The following is a 23365-nucleotide window of genomic DNA, read 5'->3' as shown; positions in this document are numbered from 1 at the left end:
ACATCCAGACTCAAAACCTCAAAGTGTTTCTGCTCTTTTATTTCCTCTGAATTCCACATTAGTGGAGCAGTTCGGCTCTTTACGGGGCCAACATGACGCTGTTCTCCCTCCAAACCACAGCAACATTTATGTGTGTTTGGAGGTCGTCTGAATGTTGATTTCAGCCAGAAAACAAACAAAAAAAAAAAACAGCCTCAGAACAAAGATTGAAGGCTTTATATTAAAATAAATCAGTTATTTTATAGAATACAAAGCAGCAGACAAACACTTTAATATTCATTGTAAGAAAGTTTATTATAGCAAACATTTACAATAGTTTGACAGCAGTTTGAAAGTTTACAAAATATATTAATAGTCTAGAAAAATAGAAATAATTTATTGCACGGTTAAATTATCGCTCTTTGTTTTTGTTTGTTTTGGTCCTTCGGTCGTTCTGCTGCTGACTCTCGTGCATCCTCATTATCAGACTGCCGATCTCCTCGCGCTTCTGTCGCACTCGTTGCCGCGGAAACCAGTTGTCCAAACGTGTAGGGAGGTCAAAGTGCACCACGGGGTTCTGCGGAGCCAAATCAGAGAGCTCGATTTACGCCATTAACGCCATCGTAACGTTAGCTAACGTTAGGTTAGCTAACGTTAGGTTAGCTAACGTTAGGTTAGCTCAGCAGCTAACGGGAGACTGATTTAGATATTTGATTTTTATCAGCAGTTTATAAATATTAACAAGACGTAAAAAACTCATCAACAGTCACCAATAAATATATTTCTACTTCTGAATGTTACGATTAAAATAATGAAGTCATTTTAATCAGCGGTGGAGGAAATATTCACTTTACTGCAGTAAAATACTGTCAAAATACTACAGTACAAGTAAAAGTACATAAGTATTATGAGCTTGATGTAGTTAAAGTATTGCAGTAAAAGTACATAAGTATTATGAGCTTGATGTAGTTAAAGTATTGCAGTAAAAGTACATAAGTATTATGAGCTTGATGTAGTTAAAGTATTGCAGTAAAAGTACATAAGTATTATGAGCTTGATGTAGTTAAAGTATTGCAGTAAAAGTACATAAGTATTATGAGCTTGATGTAGTTAAAGTATTGCAGTAAAAGTAGTGGTTTGGTCCCTCTGACTGATATATTATTATATATGACATCATTAGATTATTAATAGTGAAGCATCAGTGTTAGAGCAGCATGTTACTGTTGTAGCTGCTGGAGGTGGAGCTAGTTTACACTACTTTATATACAGTTAGCTAGTTTAGTCCAGTGGTTCCCAACCTAGGGGTCGGGCCCCTCCAAAGGGTCAGCAGATAAATCTGAGGGGTGGTGAGATGATTAATGGGAGAGGAAAGAAGAAAAAAGTTCTGATACACAAATCTGTTTTCAGTTTTTGGACTTTTTCTCTAATCTTTGATTTTTGCTGAAATATTGGATCATTTGAACATTTATTGAAATGAAAGCATGTGAGAAGTTTAGAGGGAAAAATCACTATTTGGTGGAGCTGTTAACAACTCATAGACATGTGAAATGTGACCCTGACTACACACTGCTTTTTGTAAGACGTCAAAAAGCCAAAAAGGTTGGAAACCACTGGTTTCATCTTTAACAATGTGTTGTATTTTAAAAGCTTGTTATATTATCCATTGTGTCAAATCTTCATCTGAAAAGTAACTAAAGCTGTCAAATAAATGTAGTGGAGTAGAAAGTACAATATTTCCCTCTGAAATGTAGAAAGTAGCATCACATGGAAATACTCAAGTAAAGTACAAGTACCTTAAAACTGAGTAAATGTACTTTGTTACTCTCCACTGCTCAGTAATGTTATTATGACATCATCTGGTTTTTTTTATGGTATTATTTTCAGAGGTGATGAATCTCCTGGTTGTTTACCTGCAGGAAGCTCTCCACGTACTGCAGCAGGTAAAGGCCGCAGTCGCTGCTGTTGTCCTGCTGAGGAACTCTGCAGTTGAAGCTCCTCATGCTGTCTGACGTGAAGAGACGAGGCGTCCCCCTCCGGACCTCCCACTCCACCTGCAGGTAGCTGAACAACACAAACGGAACAAAACACACAATATTAGATCGTTTTATTTTAGTTTTAGAATTTATTTCCAGGTCATCTTTAAGGAAACTGTTCTTACAGGAACTATTTCATATCAAACAGGCTGTAAACATGTTTTTAACACGACTAACAATGTCTCAACACAGCCGATAAACCTGAGAGCAGCAGCTGTTTATCTGATAAAGTCACAGAAGTGTTTCTCACTCTCGCAGCAGCCTGCAGACGTTCTCGTGGTACGACAGCTTCAGAGAGTCCATGACCAGGATGCAGGGCCTGCAGAGGAGGACCAGGACCACCTCATCAGACACCTCCAGTCCCAAACAAAACTTTATTTCTGATCAGTTTCCCCTGAAGACTCACCTCTTTAACGCCTTGTCCCTCTGCCAGCCTTGCTGAGTGCACTCCTGACAAACCAAACACAGAGAAACTCTTCTTCATATTACAGAAAGAAACATGACGAAGAACCTGCTGCTTCAGTCAGAGACAACATGGCGTCCTGGTCATTAAACCCTTCACTTAATCTTCTATTAGATGATGCATCCAATGAAATAAATCTTCTTCTTCTCTTCCTCTCTGAGAGTCAGATGTTCAGACTGATTCCTCATATGAAGCTACAGCTAGCAGCTGCTTAGCTTAGCTTAGCTTAGCTTAGCTTAGCTTAGCATAGAAACTGGAAACAGGTGGGAACAGCTAGCCTAGCTCTGTTATATCTGTTTGATTCAGAGAAACACTCAGACACATAACCCGCTGTGAAACCACGTCTTTTAAACCATGCTTGTATTTACCGGCAGCTGCTGTGATCTCAGACTGACGACTCGGTTTCCTGCAGGTCGCCCTGAATCACCTGAGAAATAAACATAAACAACATAATGTCAAGTTTCACTTTTTTATAATGTTACAGAAGATCTGGATACAGAGTGAAACCTTATTAGTGAACAAAAGAGGCAAAAGTTGTCAAATAATGTCACAAAAATGGCAAAACTAAATATATAAAATACTCAGTAATAGTAGAAAAAAGAAAATGTGCAGATTTGGAAGGAAAATGGTGCAAAAATGGTGCAAAAATGGTGCAAGTATCGCACAGAAATTGGTATGAATAAAAAGCACAAAAACAGAATGAAAATTACATGAAAATTACTAAAAAAATCCATCATTATAACATTAAAATAAGTTGTTACACTGAGACCACAAAGAGCAACGAAATGCGGCTCATTGTAAAAATGACATTTTCTGTCAGTTACATCATTTTATCAACAGATATGTGACTGATATGTTGTATCATATCAGACGGACAAAATCTGCATTTTTACTTAAATACTTTAAGTACATTTATTTCGCTGCTACTTATGTTCTTTCAGCTAAGAGAGATTTTTCATTGCTGTGTTGATTATAAAGGATCTGAAACAGCAACAATCACTTTATTTTCCACTGTTCATGTGTTTCAGGCAGGAAGAAGTTGAACTATTTCCATCTTTTAGTTTGGCCACTCTTTGGTCTGGTTTTAGCCTTATAACCTGAAAATCATCCCTGAGCATAAATATACATGTATGTTGCATAAATGTATAAATTAAACTACCAGAAAGTAATTTAAAAGGATTTAAAATGTCCAGATGATTCTGAGGCCTCGCTGGTGGAAAGCAGCAACTCTGCAGTTTAACGTTAAAAATAAAAACCAAAGTGTTTTTAGCTCTAATAAGCAGCCGGAAGAGATATCAAGAATAAATATAGTACAAATAGCAAATAAACACTTTCGTCTGTAAGAAATGGAAACATGGAGTTCAGACTGTTGGAGCAGTCGATGGATTATCTGAGATGTAATTTCCACTCAGTCTTTCCTTTTATTACAAGCTTATTTATAGAAAAATAAAGATAAAAACTGACAACTAAGACGTCTCCGACACCAGAGGTTGGAGCTTGGCGTCTTCAGAGGAGACGATATTTACATCTGGAACACTTAATCCTTTAATTTTTGGTGTAAAATGCTGAGTAATTCCCACATGTGCCGCCTCCAACATGAAGTTTTAATCAGTGCTGGGCGAGCACGGCGCCCCAAATTCCCCCGAAAACTGGCGGCTAAACAGCACAAACACCTCTGGTGACGATTAGAGACGCTGTGTTAAAAACTGCCGCAAACGTCTCGTCTACGCAGGTAAACCTCACCTGTCCGGCTCTGACGCTCCTCGTACCGAACCTCCTCCAGACCCGGGAAACAAACCACCACCAGGTACCAGTGCGCTCTGAAAACAGATAAACAAGACTAAACAAAACCTAGAATATAGCTGGACCCTGCTGTGTAGACCAGACCGGCGTCGTCATAAACGCCCGAGTCACGCAAACGGGGGAGAAACAGCAAAATGCAGGACAAGCTGTTGTGTTGCAAGGTTGTAAAACAAATAAAACACACAAATCCAGATCTCCAGTTCCTTCCTCTGGAACAGAAAGGGATCCAAAACAGGAAAACTTTATGGCTTCAAGCGATCCGGAGACAAGACATGAGAGGAAGCTGTGGGACCCAGTGTCTTCCCATGTAGACGTGTGTGGGAAACACTCCATAACTGGTCATGTCTCTCCTCTATAGCTTATAAAGTAACATCACTAGTCTTTACTGGTTCAAAAAACATGATAGATGTCCAGCTTGGACGGACGGCTGATCGATCAATTTATTAAGGTATCACCAACGCTCAGGTTCAGGTGAGATAGCAAAATAATAACCAGACATGTCTATAAAACACAAACTACACGTCAAACTGCATCAACATCTACAGAGTCTGAGGTCGATGGTGTGAAACTGGGTCCAGTCTGCTACAGTGAGGGTCGATGGTGTGAAACTGGGTCCAGTCTGCTACAGTGAGGGTCGATGGTGTGAAACTGGGTCCAGTCTGCTACAGTGAGGGTCGATGGTGTGAAACTGGGTCCAGTCTGCTACAGTGAGAGTCGATGGTGTGAAACTGGGTCCAGTCTGCTACAGTGAGGGTCGATGGTGTGAAACTGGGTCCAGTCTGCTACAGTGAGGGTCGATGGTGTGAAACTGGGTCCAGTCTGCTACAGTGAGGGTCGATGGTGTGAAACTGGGTCCAGTCTGCTACAGTGAGGGTCGATGGTGTGAAACTGGGTCCAGTCTGCTACAGTGAGGGTCGATGGTGTGAAACTGGGTCCAGTCTGCTACAGTGAGGGTCGATGGTGTGAAACTGGGTCCAGTCTGCTACAGTGGGAGTCGGCCGTCGCGTCTACAGTGTGAATTCCTGGATATTAAAATGTTCTTCTGCACTTTTCTGCAGTAATATTTGCTGGTAAAGTGAACTGATCACATGACCTGGTTCAGCTACGTTTCAGTCAAAAGAAAGGGTATAAATGTAGCTGCAAGAATAAAACTTTCCACTCATATAAGTGTTGTAATTATCTGTTAACTCTGCTCTTTCATCTGTTTCTATCTGCAGATGCTTTCCTTCATACCTCTCAGCGCATGGACAGATGTTTCCTCTCCTGCTCTGCTCTATGCTGGACTGTTACAGTGTTTAACCAGAGGTTTATATCTCGGTAGGATTTAAGGCTCTCACTGTTGCACCTAAATAATTAGCCTCTCGTTGTCCAGATGATGTTTCCTCCTTGTGTGAAGGAGCTACGTAGGACTGAAGACGGTAAAAAGTTCAAGTATTTTAACGTATTCTCTGCCGTCCTGCTTTCGTCCACTAAAAAGATCTCCGGTTTGCAGTATTATTTGAGATGCTTCAAGTGTGTTCTTTCCCTCGTGCCTCTCGGCGCACGGAGAGCAGTTTTCTTTCCTGCTCTGCTCCGTGCTGGACTGTCAAGAGTGCGTAACCAGATGTTTGATTTGATTCCGTTCTCGCAGTCAGCGGAACGGCTGTGAACGCACCCCCGAGGACGTAACAGAAAACCGTTCGCGCCGAAGCGTCTTCAAAGAGCGACAGCCGACGGGGGGAAAACCAAAACAGTCAGCTGGCCGACCAATGGTGTAACTTCATCACTCAGTCAGTGACGGACGGACGGACGTGTTGCTGTCGCTGTCCCGCCAAAAAAAAAGATAAAATAGAGCTCAGTCATTTACTCCACTCGCTTTGCTGTTTTCTTCTCTTTTAAATTTCCATCAATGAAACACAAAACTTCCTGCCGGTTTTTCACATTTAAAGCCTTCCAGGAAGAGGAGGGATTACACCCTTGAGCTACTGGAATGCTTTTAATGTGAAACGTCTGCAGGAAGTGTTGAGTTTTATTAGAAGTAAAACAATCAAAACAACAGCAAAGTAAGAGCGACTGCCAGTAGTAGTTATAATGACGACATGTCTCGAAAACTGATATTTTTAAAGTTAACAAATAAAACTATGTCTAATTTAAAGTAAAGCTAACGAGGCACTGAAGTTACCTGAAAGACTCAGTCTAGATATTCGTTTCTAGTGGCAATACCTGAGTTCCCATCGTCACACTGAAAGAAAAAAGCTGAAAAATTACCACAGTAGTGCCATAAAAATGAGTATTTCACAAAAATATTGGCACAACTATTTAACAAAAATGGAACAATAAAGTATGAAGACGGGACAAAAAGACACAAAACACCATGAAAATTACACAAAAGTGGCATGAAAACTGAATGATATCAGTTGCACAAAAATGGTGAATTACTCAAAAAACATCGGTGCAAATCTGATCAAAAAAAAGGAAGGAACAGCACAAAAATGGTGCAAAAATGGTGCAAAAACTGTATGAAAATGGCATTTAAGTATTTAACAAAAAATACTGGTACAAATATTGTACAGAAATGACACTTAACTGCATAAAAGGCACAAAAACTAGCACAAAAAAAATCCATGAAAACTGTCACATTGCACAGAAGTGACATAAATATTGGCACAAAAAGTGGGCACAAAAAGTATATTTCACTAAAACACTGGCACCAATATTACACAGAAATGACACATTTGCACAAAAAAGCACAAATATGTCATGACCATGGCATATAAATCTGCAAAAAAAAAAAAAAAAAAAGGGAACATAAATGAATATTGCACAAAAACCCACAAAAATTTCATGACGGTGGCACAAACACGGAGTGACACCTCACAAAAACGACCTTCAACTGGCAGGAAAAAAAGGCACAAAATTGACACAAACTTCATTTATTTTGGGGGGAAAAAGCTGCTGCACATTCAATCACTTTGTGGCACAACAATCCTAAAAACATGGTGGGAGGTCTGATGAAGGTTTATCTGCTGTGACTGAACGATCGGAGAGAAAGGAAAGTTTTTGGGGGAAACAATAATAAAAGTGCAGCGAGCAGCAGATCTGTGAAAGTCATTGACGAGTATTAGAACCGATCCAGCAGAGGTGACTTCAGTCCTCTGTGACCCAGTTGGCAGGTACAGATGCTGATGAGGTGCTCGAATTAAAGTAGAATCACAGAGTTTTTACTGAAACGTCTCAACAGAGGTCAAAACCCCCAAACTGAGCCGCCAAGGCGTCTTTAAAATCTGAGACAAAGAGCTGAAGTCAGCGCTGACAAACTGCTGACCTCAGTGGGTCACAGAGAGAGAGAAGACTCTCTTCAAGAAAAACACAAAAGAGAAATAAACATATTGCTTACTCTTGATTGACAGGCACAAACAGGAAGTCTTTGGTGAAAATGTCCACATGGCGAGTCCACGTCTTCACCCTCTGATGCCTCGTGTGACGATCTCTGAAAAATAAAAACAGACTGATTCTGTATCCGAGAGACGTAAATCGTCCTTTTTATGACACTTATGTATGAAAATCTGACGTTATTTTCAGCTCGTACAGCTGAAAAATTGCAATATATTGATTTCTGATGAACAATTGAAGTTTGTTTCTTGTGACGATTAAAATTACTGACAGAAGAGAAAATGTGACTGTAGTTGTACCTTAATTTGAATTTAAAAACAAGCTTGTTTTTATAAATAAAGTCAAGCTGCTAAATGTGTTTTTATTTAAGACTAAAATTCCCATAAAACCATTTTTATTTTCAGGTTATCTTCATAATTTAAATGATACTTTCATCTCCTCCAAACCTCTAAAATTTGCAACAATTTGAGGAGTAAAACCCCTCTCTGGTTGACGGTTCAAGGTTCTTACGGGACTGAGGGGGCGTCGCCCTCGCCGGCAGCTCGCCGTCTGCTCAGCTGTTTGTAGAAGAAGCTGCTGAAGACGTGACTCCGCTCGGCCACGGAGCCTCCGACCCCCTCCAGGAGGAGAAACCTGCAGGAGGACGAGACGATGTTCAGAACACCGACGACCCCTACTGGAGACCGAGAGGAACTACAGCGACGTGCAGAGAGTTCAATACGCGGTTTCATGAATCAGTTTTATCATTTTCTAGGATTTTGTCTGTGATTTTAAGTTTGTAGGAACCCTGAAAATCTGATGTTTTGTTCCAAAACATCTAAAAAAAACCATCTTTATTGGACCTTTAAGTAGCACAAAGACCTGCAGAAGTTTGCTCGTTGTCGTCACACTGAGCAAAGTTCATCTTTAAAAGTCTTTAAAAGTCTCTTCACAACAGAAAACTGATGACAGAGCAGAAAAATAGCACAAAGACTGAAAGAAATATTGCATGAAAATGACACTAAACTGCAAAAAAAAATGCACATGACAAGTTTGCACAAAAATACGGGAAAAAAATGGAAATAAAAGGGCAAAAAAATGGAACGAAAACTGCAAAAAGAGCACAAAAATGCCTGAAAATGGCTGTGTGACATGAAATATTGGCAAAATATTGTACTAAAAAGGTCATAAATGTCATGATAACAAAAAAATACTGAAGAAAAACGACAGAGAATAATAGAATTGCACAAAAAAAACTGCAAAACCTGCAAAAAAGTGGCAAAAGTAGCATGAAAAATGCCTGAAAATGGTCAAATTTCATGTATTTTTTTTTTTAAAAGCTGCTGCAAATTCAGTTTATGATCAGTTTAAAATAATCACAAAAGAAAAACACTGACTTGAGGTAGAAGTCGATGATGACGTCGTTGAGGAACTCGCCGTCGTTCAGACAGGCCAGGTCCTCCTTGGTCACCGTGATGCGGCCTTTACATGGCGCCGCCGGATACTGGATCAACCTGAACGCCACACACATCCACTGGTTTATGTCCAATATTCTATTATAATCGACTGTTTCAGCAGCTGTTTCCTGCTGGTCTCACCTGGTGGGAAGCTGCTGCAGACCAGAAGAGTTCATGTTGGACTTCTTGTTTCTGTGGCTGCTTCTCACCTGACCGGACGTCTCCTGACAGAAGGAGGTTGGATTCAGTTGGACGGATTGTTCTGGTTGATTTTGGTGAAAAAGGAGAGAGGAAGAGGAGGAAGAGGAGGAGGAGGAGGAGGTGACAAGGAGACATTTTTACCTTGCAGTGTCCCAGCAGTCTGAGGAGGTGCTGGTCCAGAGGAGGGGGGCAACTGTGGAGGAGCAGCAGCCCGTCAGTCCAGTCCAGAGGGGAGGTTGGCCCGCCAGAGGAGGAGGAGGAGGAGCGGCCTCTTCTGAACTCCTCCATGTCCAGGATGGAGGCCAGCAGGGCGGCCTGGAGCTCCTGCAGCTGCTCCTTCAACACCAGCAGGAGGAAGGAGCACGACGGGCCTGAAGACCCACAAAACCAGGAGGAAAATTAGAACGTGTTCTTTGTCCAACACAAATTTGAGAGGTTTCTGGCTCTCTGTTATGTTATTAGCCAGTTGAACCAGTTTACCCAGTAAATAATGTGTTTAATGACAGAAACATCGTTCTGTTTCTCAGCTTAAACCTCGGTGTGTTTTCCGCCCGCAGGATTCTTTGGCAGCGATCGGTGTTTTTCCCGTACGCCTGATTTCAGAGCCATAATCAATACGTGCCGCCGGACTATGAAATCAGTCCTCCTGACTCCCCGCGATTGGCCGGCGGTGCAGCAGAAGCCGCCTGATTGGCTGTTTGGTTCCTGCCCAGTTCTGGAGGGCTGCAGAAGTTGTCAGAAGTTAATTTTCCATGAAGCTTCACAGCTCCAGTCAAGCCTTCATTCAGAAAATCCTCGTTTTTTTGGACTACAGCGCGAAACGCTGCTGCAGAGATGGTCTATGTGACAGGATGAATCACTACATGCTGAAAAAAAAAAACAGCACAGACTGCAGCCTGTAGAAACATGAACCGTGTGGTCTGCTGGTTCAGTATCAGTCAGATATATTTACTGTTCCTCTGCTGCTTTTATGTTTATGTTTTATTAAGTGCAATTCTGCAGATTAGTTTTCCTCCGCTGTGGTTTTTTCTGGTTCAGTGAAACAGTGTCAGAGTGAGAGCTCTGTTTCATTTGGCCTGTTCGGTCTGTGGAAAGAGTGTGATGATGGAAACTACGGGGAGTTTTTACAACCGTGCCAACATATAACTGATGTGTTTATGCATCAACATGGAGGCAGGCTGGTTTCAACATGTGAGATATCAAAAACTATCAAATTCTCTGTATTTTTCTGAGATAATAATGAAATTTGCGCCGTTAGACATTTTTAATTTTTTTAAATTATGGTGATCTGATGTCAGTGTACCTGAGGCGGTGGCGGTCTGGATGGCGGTCAGCTCCCTCTGCAGCAGGTTCGCCTGGGCGTCAGTCACCCACAGGAAGAGCAGCGAGGGGGCGGGGCCTTCCCAATCATCCAGCAGAGGCCCCCCCTGAGCCACGCCCCCGTCCCAAACACCGTAACCTCGCACCTGAGATGCCACCACGGTGACCTCGCCCTCCTCCTCCTCCTCTCCTGATGGAACGGACAGACAAACAAAGTCGTAATACTTCCACAAAAAAAAAAAACATCGTAATATTTTAAGAGAGAAGTTGTGATATTGACAAAAAAAGTCAAAATGTGACCTCAATACTTTAATCATCAACTTTAATCTCAAAATACCCAAAAATCTGCTTCACATCTGCAGAATAAATCTGCTGTTACCTTTCAGAGGGAGAGTGATGCCGTTTTCAGTGATCTAGAAAGAAAAAAACACAGACAAAACGTTAATTATTTGCTCTTAACGCTTAACGACTGACTATTTTCGGTGGTGAATAATTAACGATGAACTATTGTTAGAAAACCCTGCATCTGCGGCGCTGATGAGATCTCCCAGGCAGTGAATGAGATCAACAGAAAAGTTCAGATAAAAACCTTAAAAAGCAGCGAGCGGCTGACATGCTGACCTACTAACCTCCTCCTCCTCCTCCTCCTCCTCCTCCTCCTCCTCCTCCGCCGCTCTCCTGGGTTTTTTACGACGCTCCGCCATCACGCTCAGGCTACGGCTTAATTGCTCGTTAAAGAGAGAAACTTTTTACAGCCTCGGCGGGACGTTTCTCTGCCAAACCGAGCTGTTACGCCAAAGTTTGACTCGCTTCCCGCTGCATCACCTCTGCAGGGCTGCCTCAGCGGTTCTTTTCTGATGCGGTTGCCGTGACGACCGGCTTGGTGTTTCATGATAAATGTCATCGCAAGACATCTGGCTTGAACTTCAGTTCATACTTCTGTTTCTATCTTTTCGTTCTACCAACAGTTTAGTGTGAGTGTATGTCTTTAAAAACACACACACGCACACACGCACACACACACACACACACACACTAAAACAAACAAAAAGTACTGAAAGCACTTTGGAAAACACATGTGAATTATTAAAACTAGATGACAAGCAACAGAAACCAATTATAGGCCAATCAAATTAGAGAGTGAGTGAGTGAGTGAGTGAGTGAGTGAGAGAGAGAGAGAGAGTGTGTGTGTGTGTGTGTGTGTGTATGTGTGTGTGTGTGTATGTGTGTGTGTTGGAGCAGGACTTGGAAAAAGAAAGAAACAAGGTGTGAAGTTGGGCAGAAACATCCAACATGAGCCTCCTGCCAGCGAATGTGTTTATTTATTTAATGTGACCTGAATACACACTTACATACATGTACATTAAGTACCGTATGTACAGAAAGTACATGTAGTAAACGCTACACGGACGGCACTCATGTAACGCTTTTGTGGTTTTATCAACCACTCAAAGCACTTTTACACTACATACCAACACACACACACTCACACACCGACGCCGCAGCCTTGGGGAGCAGTTTAAGGTTCAGTATCTTGCTGAAGGACACTTCTACATGCGGACTGGAGGAGCCGGGAATCGAACCGCCGGCATTCTGATTAGTGGACGACCCGCTTTACCTCCTGAGCCACAGCCAATTAGTGCAAATATAGCTACTCACCTAAAACTGAACCTGCACTGTGAAAAAGTGTGATTTTTGCTAAAAAATGACCTGTTACTGATTCTCTAAATCAAAAATGTGAAACTATAAAAAAATAAGCCGTCGTGTCTCACCATCATCTTCCCGTTGGCGTCGGCGTGCGTCAGGCCGGCGTGAAGCGAAACGAACTCGAGCTGCAGGAACGAAGGCGGCGCCGTGTGCTCATCTGCTTCGTCTCTGGAAGGACAAACCTGTTGAGCCTGTAAGACAAAACACAGGTACACATTAACACACACACAGATACACATTAACACACGCAGATACACATTAACACACACACAGGTACACATTAACACACGCAGATACACATTAACACACACACAGATACACATTAACACACGCACATACACATTAACACACACAGGTACACATTAACACACGCAGATACACATTAACACACACACAGGTACACATTAACACACACAGATACACATTAACACACACACATTAACACACACACACATTAACACACACACAGGTACACATTAACACACACAGATACACATTAACACACACACACATTAACACACGCAGATACAGGTTAACACACACAGGTACACATTAACACACACAGATACACATTAACACACACACACATTAACACACGCAGATACAGGTTAACACACACAGGTACACATTAACACACACACAGGTACACATTAACACACACAGATACACATTAACACACACACACATTAACACACGCAGATACACATTAACACACACAGGTACACATTAACACACACAGATACACATTAACACACACACACATTAACACACGCAGATACAGGTTAACACACACAGGTACACATTAACACACACAGATACACATTAACACACACGCAGATACACATTAACACACACAGGTACACATTAACACACACAGGTACACATTAACACACACAGATACACATTAACACACACACACACACATTAACACACACACACACACATTAACACACACACAGGTACACATTAACACACAGATACACATTAACACACACACAAGTACACATTAACACACACAGATACACATTAACACACACAGATACACATTAACACACACAGGTACACATTAACACACACAGATACACATTAGCACACACACAGGTACACATTAACACACACACAGGTACACATTAACACACACAGATACACATTAACACACACACAAGTACACATTAACACACACAGATACACATTAACACACACAGATACACATTAACACACACAGGTACACATTAACACACACAGGTACACATTTTGCCGCATTTGCAGCATTTGGTGAGACTTCTGGCTCTGGATCATTGTCTTTACTCAGAAAGCAGATCTGGGTCACATGTTCCTCCCCTCATTAAGATTCTCAGCTGGTTTCAGGACCGGCGTCAGTAAACAAAAAACAACAAACACTCAACAGTCCATTCAGGTCCAATCTGGATCTGTTTAGAGCCTCAGCGAGGGGCTGACGATTGTTTACGAGCCTGTAAACCCACAAACAAACGACATGACTCACTTCAACCTCAAACATGCAACAGAGTCACAGCGAGACCGGAGACTCAAAGTGGGTCAGTCCTCCGGGTCCGAACAGGAAACAAACTGGAAACAGGCCAGAAGGACCAGGCCCACACAATACAAGCACCAGATATTATCTCCTTCCTACGATTTCCTGCTTTTTCCCAAAAGTTATTATCTGGTTTGTGCATATCTTGCTCAGGTATAATATGATCTTGTTCTTACAAGTTATTATCTTGTTACCATCTTGCTCACACATATTACCGTATTGGCCTGAATATGAGGCGATCCCTATTTTCCAACAGCTGTTTTCGGAAAAATACTTTCTGAATATAACTTACATAATAGTAAAGTTACATATTCACACACTCTCCTGCCAGGCTCTTGGAAGCAGTCAAAAATGATTTTCTCCAGCAGTCAGCATTTATCAGACTGCTTGTTTATCTATTTGAGCTCTTTATCATCTGTCTCAGTGGTATTTGGCAGCTTGACATATTCGGTTTCTGCAGCAGAGACGTCAGAAGACACTTTGGACTCGTTTTCACCCGTCATGGATTTATTTCCTCTGTGGCAGAAAAACATGTTACACAATCCTTCAGAAAGTCCTGCAGGTTAAACTGGACCAACTGACTCTAACACACTCACTATGAACAGACTTTAAGACAGAGTTCATCATAACTTGTGCATAAAAATGATCCTGTTTGTGTAAGTCGCTGTATCTGATCACACAAGACATAATGTTTTGTTGTCATATATTAATATATTGTTATTGTCTTGTTTGCATTTATCTACATCTTATTCACACGTTACTGCACATCATCTTTCAGGACTTTTCAGGTAAAACTTGATCCTGTTTGTCAACCGTTCTGCTGTTAAACACACTACATACACAGTGATGTTAACAGAAATATGCTGTTACTGCCCTACAGCTTTAACATATCTTACTGATGTTGACGTTGTGTTTTTTTAAATGCTGGAATTATAAACTTCTAACATGTTTCTGATTCATCAGAAGACTTTTAATCGGTGCACAGTTTCTGGTTTTGGAGGTCACATGACTCCACCTGATGGAGACTCAGAATCAGAACAGCTGCGGAGACTAAATGAAACCCTGCTGTTGTCATTGAACATGACTCATGTAGAAAACAGCAGCGGTTCTGTTTGACGCTGCGTTTCTTTGAGGGACGATCCGGCTGACTTGAGCCTTGAGACTTTTATGAAGCCTTTGTGCTCTTCATGGAATTTGTGTCCTAGATACAAACTGCTTTGACCGCAGATGTGTCAAAGTCGGCCTGTTTTTTTTTTTTTTCACCAGATGTTGAGAGATTGTCATCCCGCCTGTTAACAGCTGATATCTGGGGACATCGACGTAAAGAATCCAACAAGGCATCGATCCAACACTTTGGTCCATAAAGCTTCGTCTTTCCATCGTTTCCAACAGAATTTTTAACATAAAAGATCAAAGATGTGAGTTCTGTGTGGGTGTAAAGGTCGCACGTGAAAGATATTTTTCGGAATTTCGCTGTATTTGTTTATTTTTTGATCAATAAAACACCCGTCACAACAACCCAGGTGACCTTCAAATGTCTTATTTTGTCCAACCAACAGTGCAAAAACCCCAAAATGTTACATTTTCAGCTTCGCAGGACGAAGAAAAGCTACAAATTCTAACATTTCAGCGTAGAGAGCCGACGAAAACGATCAACACAGCTGCATGCAGGTGCGTCTCCTACCTGTTTGTGTTCAGAGTTTTGGGATTCGTCCGGTCGGCCGCTGCTTCGTGACGTCTTCTTTCCTCCGTCTGCGTCGTCCTCGCCCTCCTCTTCCTCTTCGCTCGACAGCACGACTGAAAGAGGAAACAGAACAAGACCAGAATGAGGAGAACCGAGCTGTGACGTCATGTTGACGACAGCTGCTGGTTGGTTACTACCCACTGGGCTCTGACGGCGTCTGTTTGGCTTTCCTCAGTCGAAGATGAAGGACGGCCGATCTGTTGGGCGTCTTCTTCCTCTCTCTGAACTCCCTCCACCTCTCTCTCTCCTTCTCCCTCGGATCGCCGCGCAGGTTGCTGCTGGCGGCGAGCCACGACGTCCTCTCCAGACTCCGCCTCCTGTCGGGCGTCGCCGTCGACGACGGGCCGGCCGTCACCGAGGAGACGGAGGAGGAAGAGGAGGAGGAGGAGGAGGAGGAGGGGAGAGGTTTTTCTGGAGAAGGTTTGTTTCTGGTTCTTGAAGGAGACACAAAGTCGTCGTCTGAACCGGAGACCGACGAGTTCTTCAGAGACTCCGGCGAGTTTCTGCCGTCGCTCTGAAACAACAAACATCACTCCGATTAAAGGACACTTACCTTTAAAACTGTGACTGAAAGCTCCGGACACAGCTACTGAGTGGATGTTGAGCTACTGTTTTTATTATCGTGTGCTTCCTTTAACTAACACTATGTTATGAATGAGGCACCTCAAGGTCCACTTACTTTCTTTTCCAGACCTTTCAGCCACATGTGGTTGCCTTCATCAGTTTTCTCACTTACAAGTAAAACACAAACATTTATGGACAATGTAACAAAAAATAGTTAATAGTCCCTCCGCTGATGAAGGCCAAGAGACCAGGCTGAAAGGTCCAGGAAGAAGAATTAGTCAGCTAACGATTATTTCCATTATCGATTAATCTGTTGTTATTATTTTCTCAATTAATCAATTAGTTGTTTGGTCCATAAAATGTTGATCAGTGTTTCATCATCAACTCAAAGATCTTCAGTTTACCGTCAGAGAGACTAAAGAAACCAGAAAATATTCACATTTAAGAAGCTGAATCAGAGAATTTGGACTTTTTTTTTCAATCAATTATTAAAATCATTGGCAACTAATTGATGAATCAGTTCTTACAGACAAAGTTAACTCTGTGTGTATCAACGTGACGCTTTAAAGGGTAAAAAAGGATTTTGATGATGAGATTTTGAGACATTTCACCAAAAGAACGGACGAAAGCAGCAAAAACAAACAATTAAACGGAAAGAAGCTTCTATTCCATCACATACACTGATCCTAATTATTACACATTAACGTGTTTTCCTACCTGATTATCAACATGTGGTGAGATATCAGAAAGGAGAATTAAGACTGTAAACAGCTGTTATTAATATACTGAACTGATTTATTATTATTATTTATTTATTTACACTTTATTTTAAGGGGAAACATGTTTTTATTCCCACGTCTGATCTTGTCTATGTGTTGGATTTAAATTAAATTATTTATAAAATAACAATCTTCACTATCATCATCATGAGCGTGAGGCTCTGCAGGAAGTGGCGACTGTTGAGGAGGAAGGTTTCGATGATGATGATATGTAGAGAGGAAGGCTAGCTGTCTTTATGCTAAGCTAAGCTAGGCTACGCTAGGCTACCGCCCTGCTCACGACCTCCTTCTTTGACCTTTTACCTTCAGCTCGGCTCTCCTCCACGTCGAGGAACTCAAACTCCCAGCATGCTCGTCGCCTCGCAGCTCCGCCAGAGTGTCCGCCGACGCCACGGAGATTCTTCTCGACGCCTGAGACGAACCTGGAGGGAAAAATATTCACACTGAGCTTTATTTATTTATTATCATTTCTCTCTGTCTGATGGCTGTTTCTGCTTTAAAAACCTTCAACATGTCTTTCTAGAAAAAAAACTCTGCAGATTACTTTCTCAGAAAATGAGGACAAACGCCAAAATCACATTTCCAAGAGTTCAAGTTGACGTAATTCAGTGTCTTGTTTCATCCTACAAACTAAAACCCAAAAATATTAAATACAGAGAGAAAACTCAGAAGATCTTTGCTTAAAAAAATGACTTTAAAGGTTTGTTTCAGCACTTTTCTGTCTCTGCTGAGTCACTCTGATGATTATTAAGTTTAAAATAAATATTTTTCCAATTAATTAACCACTTTGTAAAACATCAGATGATAATAATAATAAGAATAATAATAATAATAATAATGATGGAGGACAAAGGATTAATGTTTTTGGCTCAACGTTGATCTGCAGACGTGTTTCCTAGATTAAAATGTCTCACCACTGGAGTCACTTTTCTTCTTCTGTGGTGGTGGAGACGGACGCTCTGAGGTCACGTCAGGTTGCAGCAGGCGGTCAGACGCTCTCTTAGGGCGCCATCTGGTGGACCGAACACACAACAGCAGCGTGGTGAGAACAACACAAGTGCATTTAAAAAAACAAACAAACCTCAATTTAACGTCTTTAAGACTCAACTTTAACCTGCATATGAAGAAAACTCGTCACTTTCACAACTTCTTACATCATTTACATGTTTTTTTTTTTTTAGGAGGGAAAATGTTTCAGTTGTGTTAGTATGATTTTTATCTGACCCTAATATACTTTACTGATTTTGGGTGTTGGACATGTGACATAAACATTTCAGAGTCTGCATGTCACCTTAGGTAACATGGTATGGCCCTTCTGGGGGGCCTTAGAAATACAAACAATGGATCCATGGTCAAGTTTGGAACTGGTCCAGATGTGGTATGTTGTGACACATAATATGTTGTGAGGTAGCTGTCAATTACATGATTGGATGGCTCCCAACTGACCTAGTGCCCATGGAAAACCTATGTTATTCATGTGATAAGATACAGATGTGTAACCCCATATAAGTTATGCACCGACAGGGGTACGGTGCCCAGACCATCTTTGTACATGGAATGGACCCGATGGCCATCGTCTAATAAACGTCTTCAAAATAAGAACTTCGCCAGCTCTTCCTTTGAACGATACATCATCACACATCCTTCCTTTCAAGTTGCAACTAAAATAATTTAATATTCACAGAGATTAATTCATTTTCATAACGAGAACATGAACGTCTGATTGTTAAATGTCCTGTGACGTCTTGTTCTAAAAGTCTTTAACACTTTGACACGAGACTGAAGGCTGAAAGCTGACAGATCTATAGATATATATATATTACAGGATCAATTCTCAGTATCAGAGCTGTAGTTGAAATGTGTTGGACGTCACAAATCTGAGTTTTAAGTCACTTGAGTAAATATGGTGTTTTTAACTTCCTGCTCTACTGATAAATCATCATAAAATAAAGGTTTCACACATGTTTAACAGTGTTTCCCACGACTGAAAACACTGAGAACTGGTCGTTTAACGTCGTCTATTAATAGATTCATATTTATAAAATGTTTTCCTTTAACTTCCACCGTTAATATGAAGTTTTGTTTCTGACAGAAACGCGCCGCTGTCGGTCGTGTAACGTTCGTGTGTCGGCTCCTCTAAGACGATACTGACGCTGATCGATGTGTCTTGATTCTTCTTTTCACTCTTTGGGAAGATTTTTGTGAATGAAAGTCGCCAACAAACGGAGCGTAAACAGGTCGCCTCGGAGGGGGGAAATCGCTCTCCATCGACTTTATATCGAGTGAAGTTGCCTCCTTGTCGCTTCCGTCTGCTAGCAAACAACATGAGTGGTGGGATTCACCACCGACAGTTAGTCTTTATAAGCTGCCGAACTGAACCTTTAAGAAGACAAAAGTGGATACAGACAATAAGACAACTGGCGTCCTGACACAGCAAACATTTTGTCACTGCTAAGTCAAATATCCAAATGTCAGTTTTAGGCTAACGCTGTTTCTGTGAGTTAAGCTGAAGGATTTTGATAGTATCAGAAAGCTATAAGCCATCAGAGACGACGGCGAGTGCTAAAGGTGCTAAAATAAGCCTTTAACAAGATGAAATCTAATGTTTTTAGCCACCTGCAGGCGTTTTGTTAGCGTCACAGCCTTTGGTTGCATTTTATGGCGCCATCTGTCGGTTCAGCTCCTCGTGAACAGGTGACAGGTTCGTCAGGGTTCGTTGGAAGGTGTTGAAGCGTAATGAAGAACTCACCCGTTAGAGAAACCGACAGAAGACGACTCAGCTTTCTGTGATTGGTGGTTCAAACCTCCCGCTGCTCTGTGATTGGCTGCTGAAGCTCCTCTGCTCGGGCTGTTGAGTCCCAGCAGAGTTTTGACGACGTCTTTGAAGAAAGGTTTACACGGCGTGCTGAACGAAGGAGAGATTTAGAGAATGTTTTAGAGACCTGGTTAGATCTGGTGTAACGAACGCTGCGGCCTGCGGGAGGCGTTTCACAAACCTCTGTCTGTTTGTAGAGCCGACTGAGCTCCCAGCATGCATCCTGTCAGCGCTGCCTCTCCCGGACTGATCCCTGTAACCCTGCTCAGACAAAACAAGACTTTATTAGACCTTATTTAGCCCAATAAAACGCCTGAAAATAACAAAAACAGTCAGTGAATCATCAGTCTGAAATACAATCTTGTTAATTTTAACATATTTATGCACAAATTCCTTCCAAACAGAAAGTAAACACAGCTAATGCTGGTAAATACTCTGTTCTCTTCTAATATACCACCTTAAAAGACTGGCCTCGCAAATAAATCACATTTAAACAACCACCTTAAAAGTCCTTCAGTTACATTTTCTTTAAAAGAGTCAGATGACAGAAAAACAATGATATGATGCTCCTTGGTTCATCATACCGCCTTAAAAGCCATGAAACACATCTTAAACTACCTTAAAAGACCTAGCAGTTAACATGAAAGGCCTCAACTAAACCTACAGACTCCATATGAAGACTTTAACTGAACTAACAGATCAGTTGTACCACCTTAAGAAGAACAATCACATTAAATATACCACCCTAAATAACAGCCAATACAACATACCGCCTTAAATTCACTTAACAGCAGATTCAGGACATTTAAAGGGCCGACAAATCAAATGATACCACCTTAAACAGAGCCACCGGATCAGATATTAACACATTAACAGAACCAACAGGTATCATACCACCTTAAAGAACCTACAGATTAAATATAATGCCTTCACCAGGACTAACACATCAGTTATACCACCTTAACAGAACTAACAGATACAATTCCACCTTCACACGACCTACAGATCAGGTAAAGCACTTTCATATCAGTAATACTACCTTAAATGGTCCAACAGACCAGATAGAAACCTTTAGAGAAACTAACAGATCGCTGATACCGCCTTAAACAACTCAACAGTTCAGAAAAAGAAGCCGACAGACCAGTAATACCACCTTAAATTCTGGGGCGGAGCTCTGGAGGCGGGACAGCGGGGACTGCATGTGCAGGTGGGCGGAGTCTGCGTCCTCTGGCTGTTTCTTCTTCGGGATTTTAAACTGTGACGCCATGCTGACGTCACAACGCACAAAACAAACGTCAACATAACAAAAAAACACAATGAATAACACTTAAAATAACACTTAAAATAACACCTAAAAATAACTCAAATAACACTTAAAATAACACAAATAACACCTAAAAATAACACAAATAACACTTAAAATAACACAAATAACACCTAAAAATAACACTTAAAATAACACTTAAAATAACACTTAAAATAACACTTAAAATAACACAAATAACACCTAAAAATAACACAAATAACACTTAAAATAACACAAATAACACCTAAAAATAACACTTAAAATAACACTTAAAATAACACTTAAAATAACACAAATAACACCTAAAAATAACACAAATAACACTTAAAATAACACAAATAACACCTAAAAATAACACAAATAACACTTAAAATAACACAAATAACACCTAAAAATAACACTTAAAATAACACTTAAAATAACACAAATAACACCTAAAAATAACACTTAAAATAACACAAATAACACTTAAAAATAATACAAATAACACCTAAAAATAACACAAATAACACTTAAAATAACACAAATAACACCTAAAAATAACACAAATAACACTTAAAATAACACAAATAACACCTAAAAATAACACAAATAACACCTAAAAATAACACAAATAACACAAATAACACTTAAAATAACACAAATAACACCTAAAAATAACACAAATAACACTTAAAATAACACAAATAACACCTAAAAATAACACAAATAACACTTAAAATAACACAAATAACACAAATAACACTTAAAATAACACAAATAACACCTAAAAATAATTATTAATAAATAAATATTCAAAACACTCTTTAAAAACACCTTAAAGGCGTCCAAACATAAAAAACTGAATGAATTTAGTAAAAATTCTAATAAATATTTATATTTCACCAAAAAGTGAGCTGTTTGTGACCCCAAAGTTGATCGATGTGCCGATTATAGTGATTAACAACAGTTTCTACATATTGACGGCTGCAGCAGAACTCCACAGCAGAAATTATGAATTTTAAAAAAAGACAGAAAACTAAAAACAACAGCGTTAAACTGTCTTCTGTGCTTGATCCTCTTACAGACCGACATGTGAAACTAATTAGTGGATATTATATGAGTATTATTGCCTTTAATCTTAAAACATGGCGGTAAATTTGTCCTAAAAACGGAGCAGCCGGGTCATTAAATCAGTCATTTTGTAGTTGATGTTCTGAATGGCAACAGCAGTTTTAGTTGCTTTGCTACAGGAATTGAACCTGTGAGTTTTTCATCATTAGATAGTCATTCTAGCTGTTTAACAACAAATACAGAAAACTATTAGAGATGTTTATGTGGCTTTAAGATAAAGCTCGTCACACCAAACTCCATTTAAAAACATGCGGTTTTTAACAAGACGTAAGTGCAGTTCATTAAACACGATTCTTCCCTTTTCAGACCTGTTAGGAGCTTCGCTGTGGTTTGATTTTTAAGTATTACGCCGACAAGAAGAACTTTAAACCAGCTGCGTTATAAATTATATAAATATTGCTCATTTCTTTCCTCAGTTCACCTGCTGAAATATGGAGCAGTTTGTGCAAACGGATGTGGGGGCCAATTATAAAAGTAGATATTTATATTACTTTAAGTGCTATTGGGTTATTTAATGGTGTGCCGAATTCATCAAGAAACATTACTGGTTCATAAAATATATGTATTCATGTTCTACCGGGTGCGGATTAAATTATTTCAACAATTAAACATTAAATTGCTAATTTTCTTAACGAGGTTCCTGACAAAAATGCAGTTTTAGCACAAACGCTTCTCCGTTCTGGCCTCGGGTAAAGTACACAGAGCTGAATTAATTCTTTGTTCAGTATTTATATGATATAACATTGATTAATTGCACGGTTGCAAACAAAAAAACCCCAAAATATCCCTGAAATTACAAACCTGACGTCAGCTGGAGGAGCTAGCAGCTAACAGCTAGCAGTGAGCTACGTTAGCTGCTAGCTGACTGGTTGTTGTTGCTAAATGTTGTTAAAGTCTCCGGTCGGATCATGTGGTGGATAATATGTGCTGGCCGGTTGGTAGAAAGTAAAAAAACTATGTTAAAAACACATTTCTATCAGCTGCCGGTCGGATCAGAAGCTGCTTTCCTCAAAAGATTCAGCAGCACAACATCCGTGACGTAAGACGCTGGATTTCACTTTACGTGCTTACGTCACTGGTAAACAATTCGGTCCTAATTAAAAGGAACATTTACAAAAATTCTAAAAAAGGAATATTTAATATAAACATGCTTTATGATGGTGTTTTTTTTAAAAAAC

At 40.5% G+C, this 23365-nt stretch overlaps 1 protein-coding gene across 2 annotated transcripts; it reads right to left on the bottom strand.

Annotated features, from left to right (window-relative positions):
- Nucleotides 1–275: 275 nt before the first annotated feature.
- senp7b (SUMO specific peptidase 7b) lies at nucleotides 276–23252 on the bottom strand. 2 transcript variants are annotated; one of them, XM_067583503.1, is made up of 22 exons: nucleotides 22989–23252; nucleotides 20922–21036; nucleotides 19950–20029; nucleotides 19703–19858; nucleotides 17868–17965; nucleotides 17257–17375; nucleotides 15752–16124; nucleotides 15551–15663; nucleotides 12380–12505; nucleotides 10987–11020; nucleotides 10591–10797; nucleotides 9429–9658; nucleotides 9228–9310; nucleotides 9027–9143; nucleotides 8161–8283; nucleotides 7655–7747; nucleotides 4219–4295; nucleotides 2844–2902; nucleotides 2419–2462; nucleotides 2263–2331; nucleotides 1890–2040; nucleotides 276–556 (listed from the first exon to the last, which is right to left on the bottom strand). In XM_067583503.1, the coding sequence occupies exons 2-22, from the start codon at nucleotides 21033–21035 to the stop codon at nucleotides 392–394; spliced, it is 2631 nt and encodes an 876-aa protein (XP_067439604.1). In that variant the 5' UTR covers nucleotide 21036; nucleotides 22989–23252; the 3' UTR covers nucleotides 276–391. The 2 variants fall into 2 exon arrangements, with proteins under 2 accessions (XP_067439604.1, XP_067439605.1); XM_067583504.1 differs by having other exon boundaries at nucleotides 10591–10794.
- Between the last annotated feature and the right edge of the window lie 113 nt (nucleotides 23253–23365).

The sequence above is a fragment of the Thunnus thynnus genome, chromosome 24 (genome assembly GCF_963924715.1).
Source record: "Thunnus thynnus chromosome 24, fThuThy2.1, whole genome shotgun sequence".
NCBI classification, from domain to species: Eukaryota; Metazoa; Chordata; class Actinopteri; order Scombriformes; family Scombridae; genus Thunnus; species Thunnus thynnus.
Note: the sequence above shows the minus strand (reverse complement) of the source record. Positions and strands in the feature narration are given on the sequence as shown.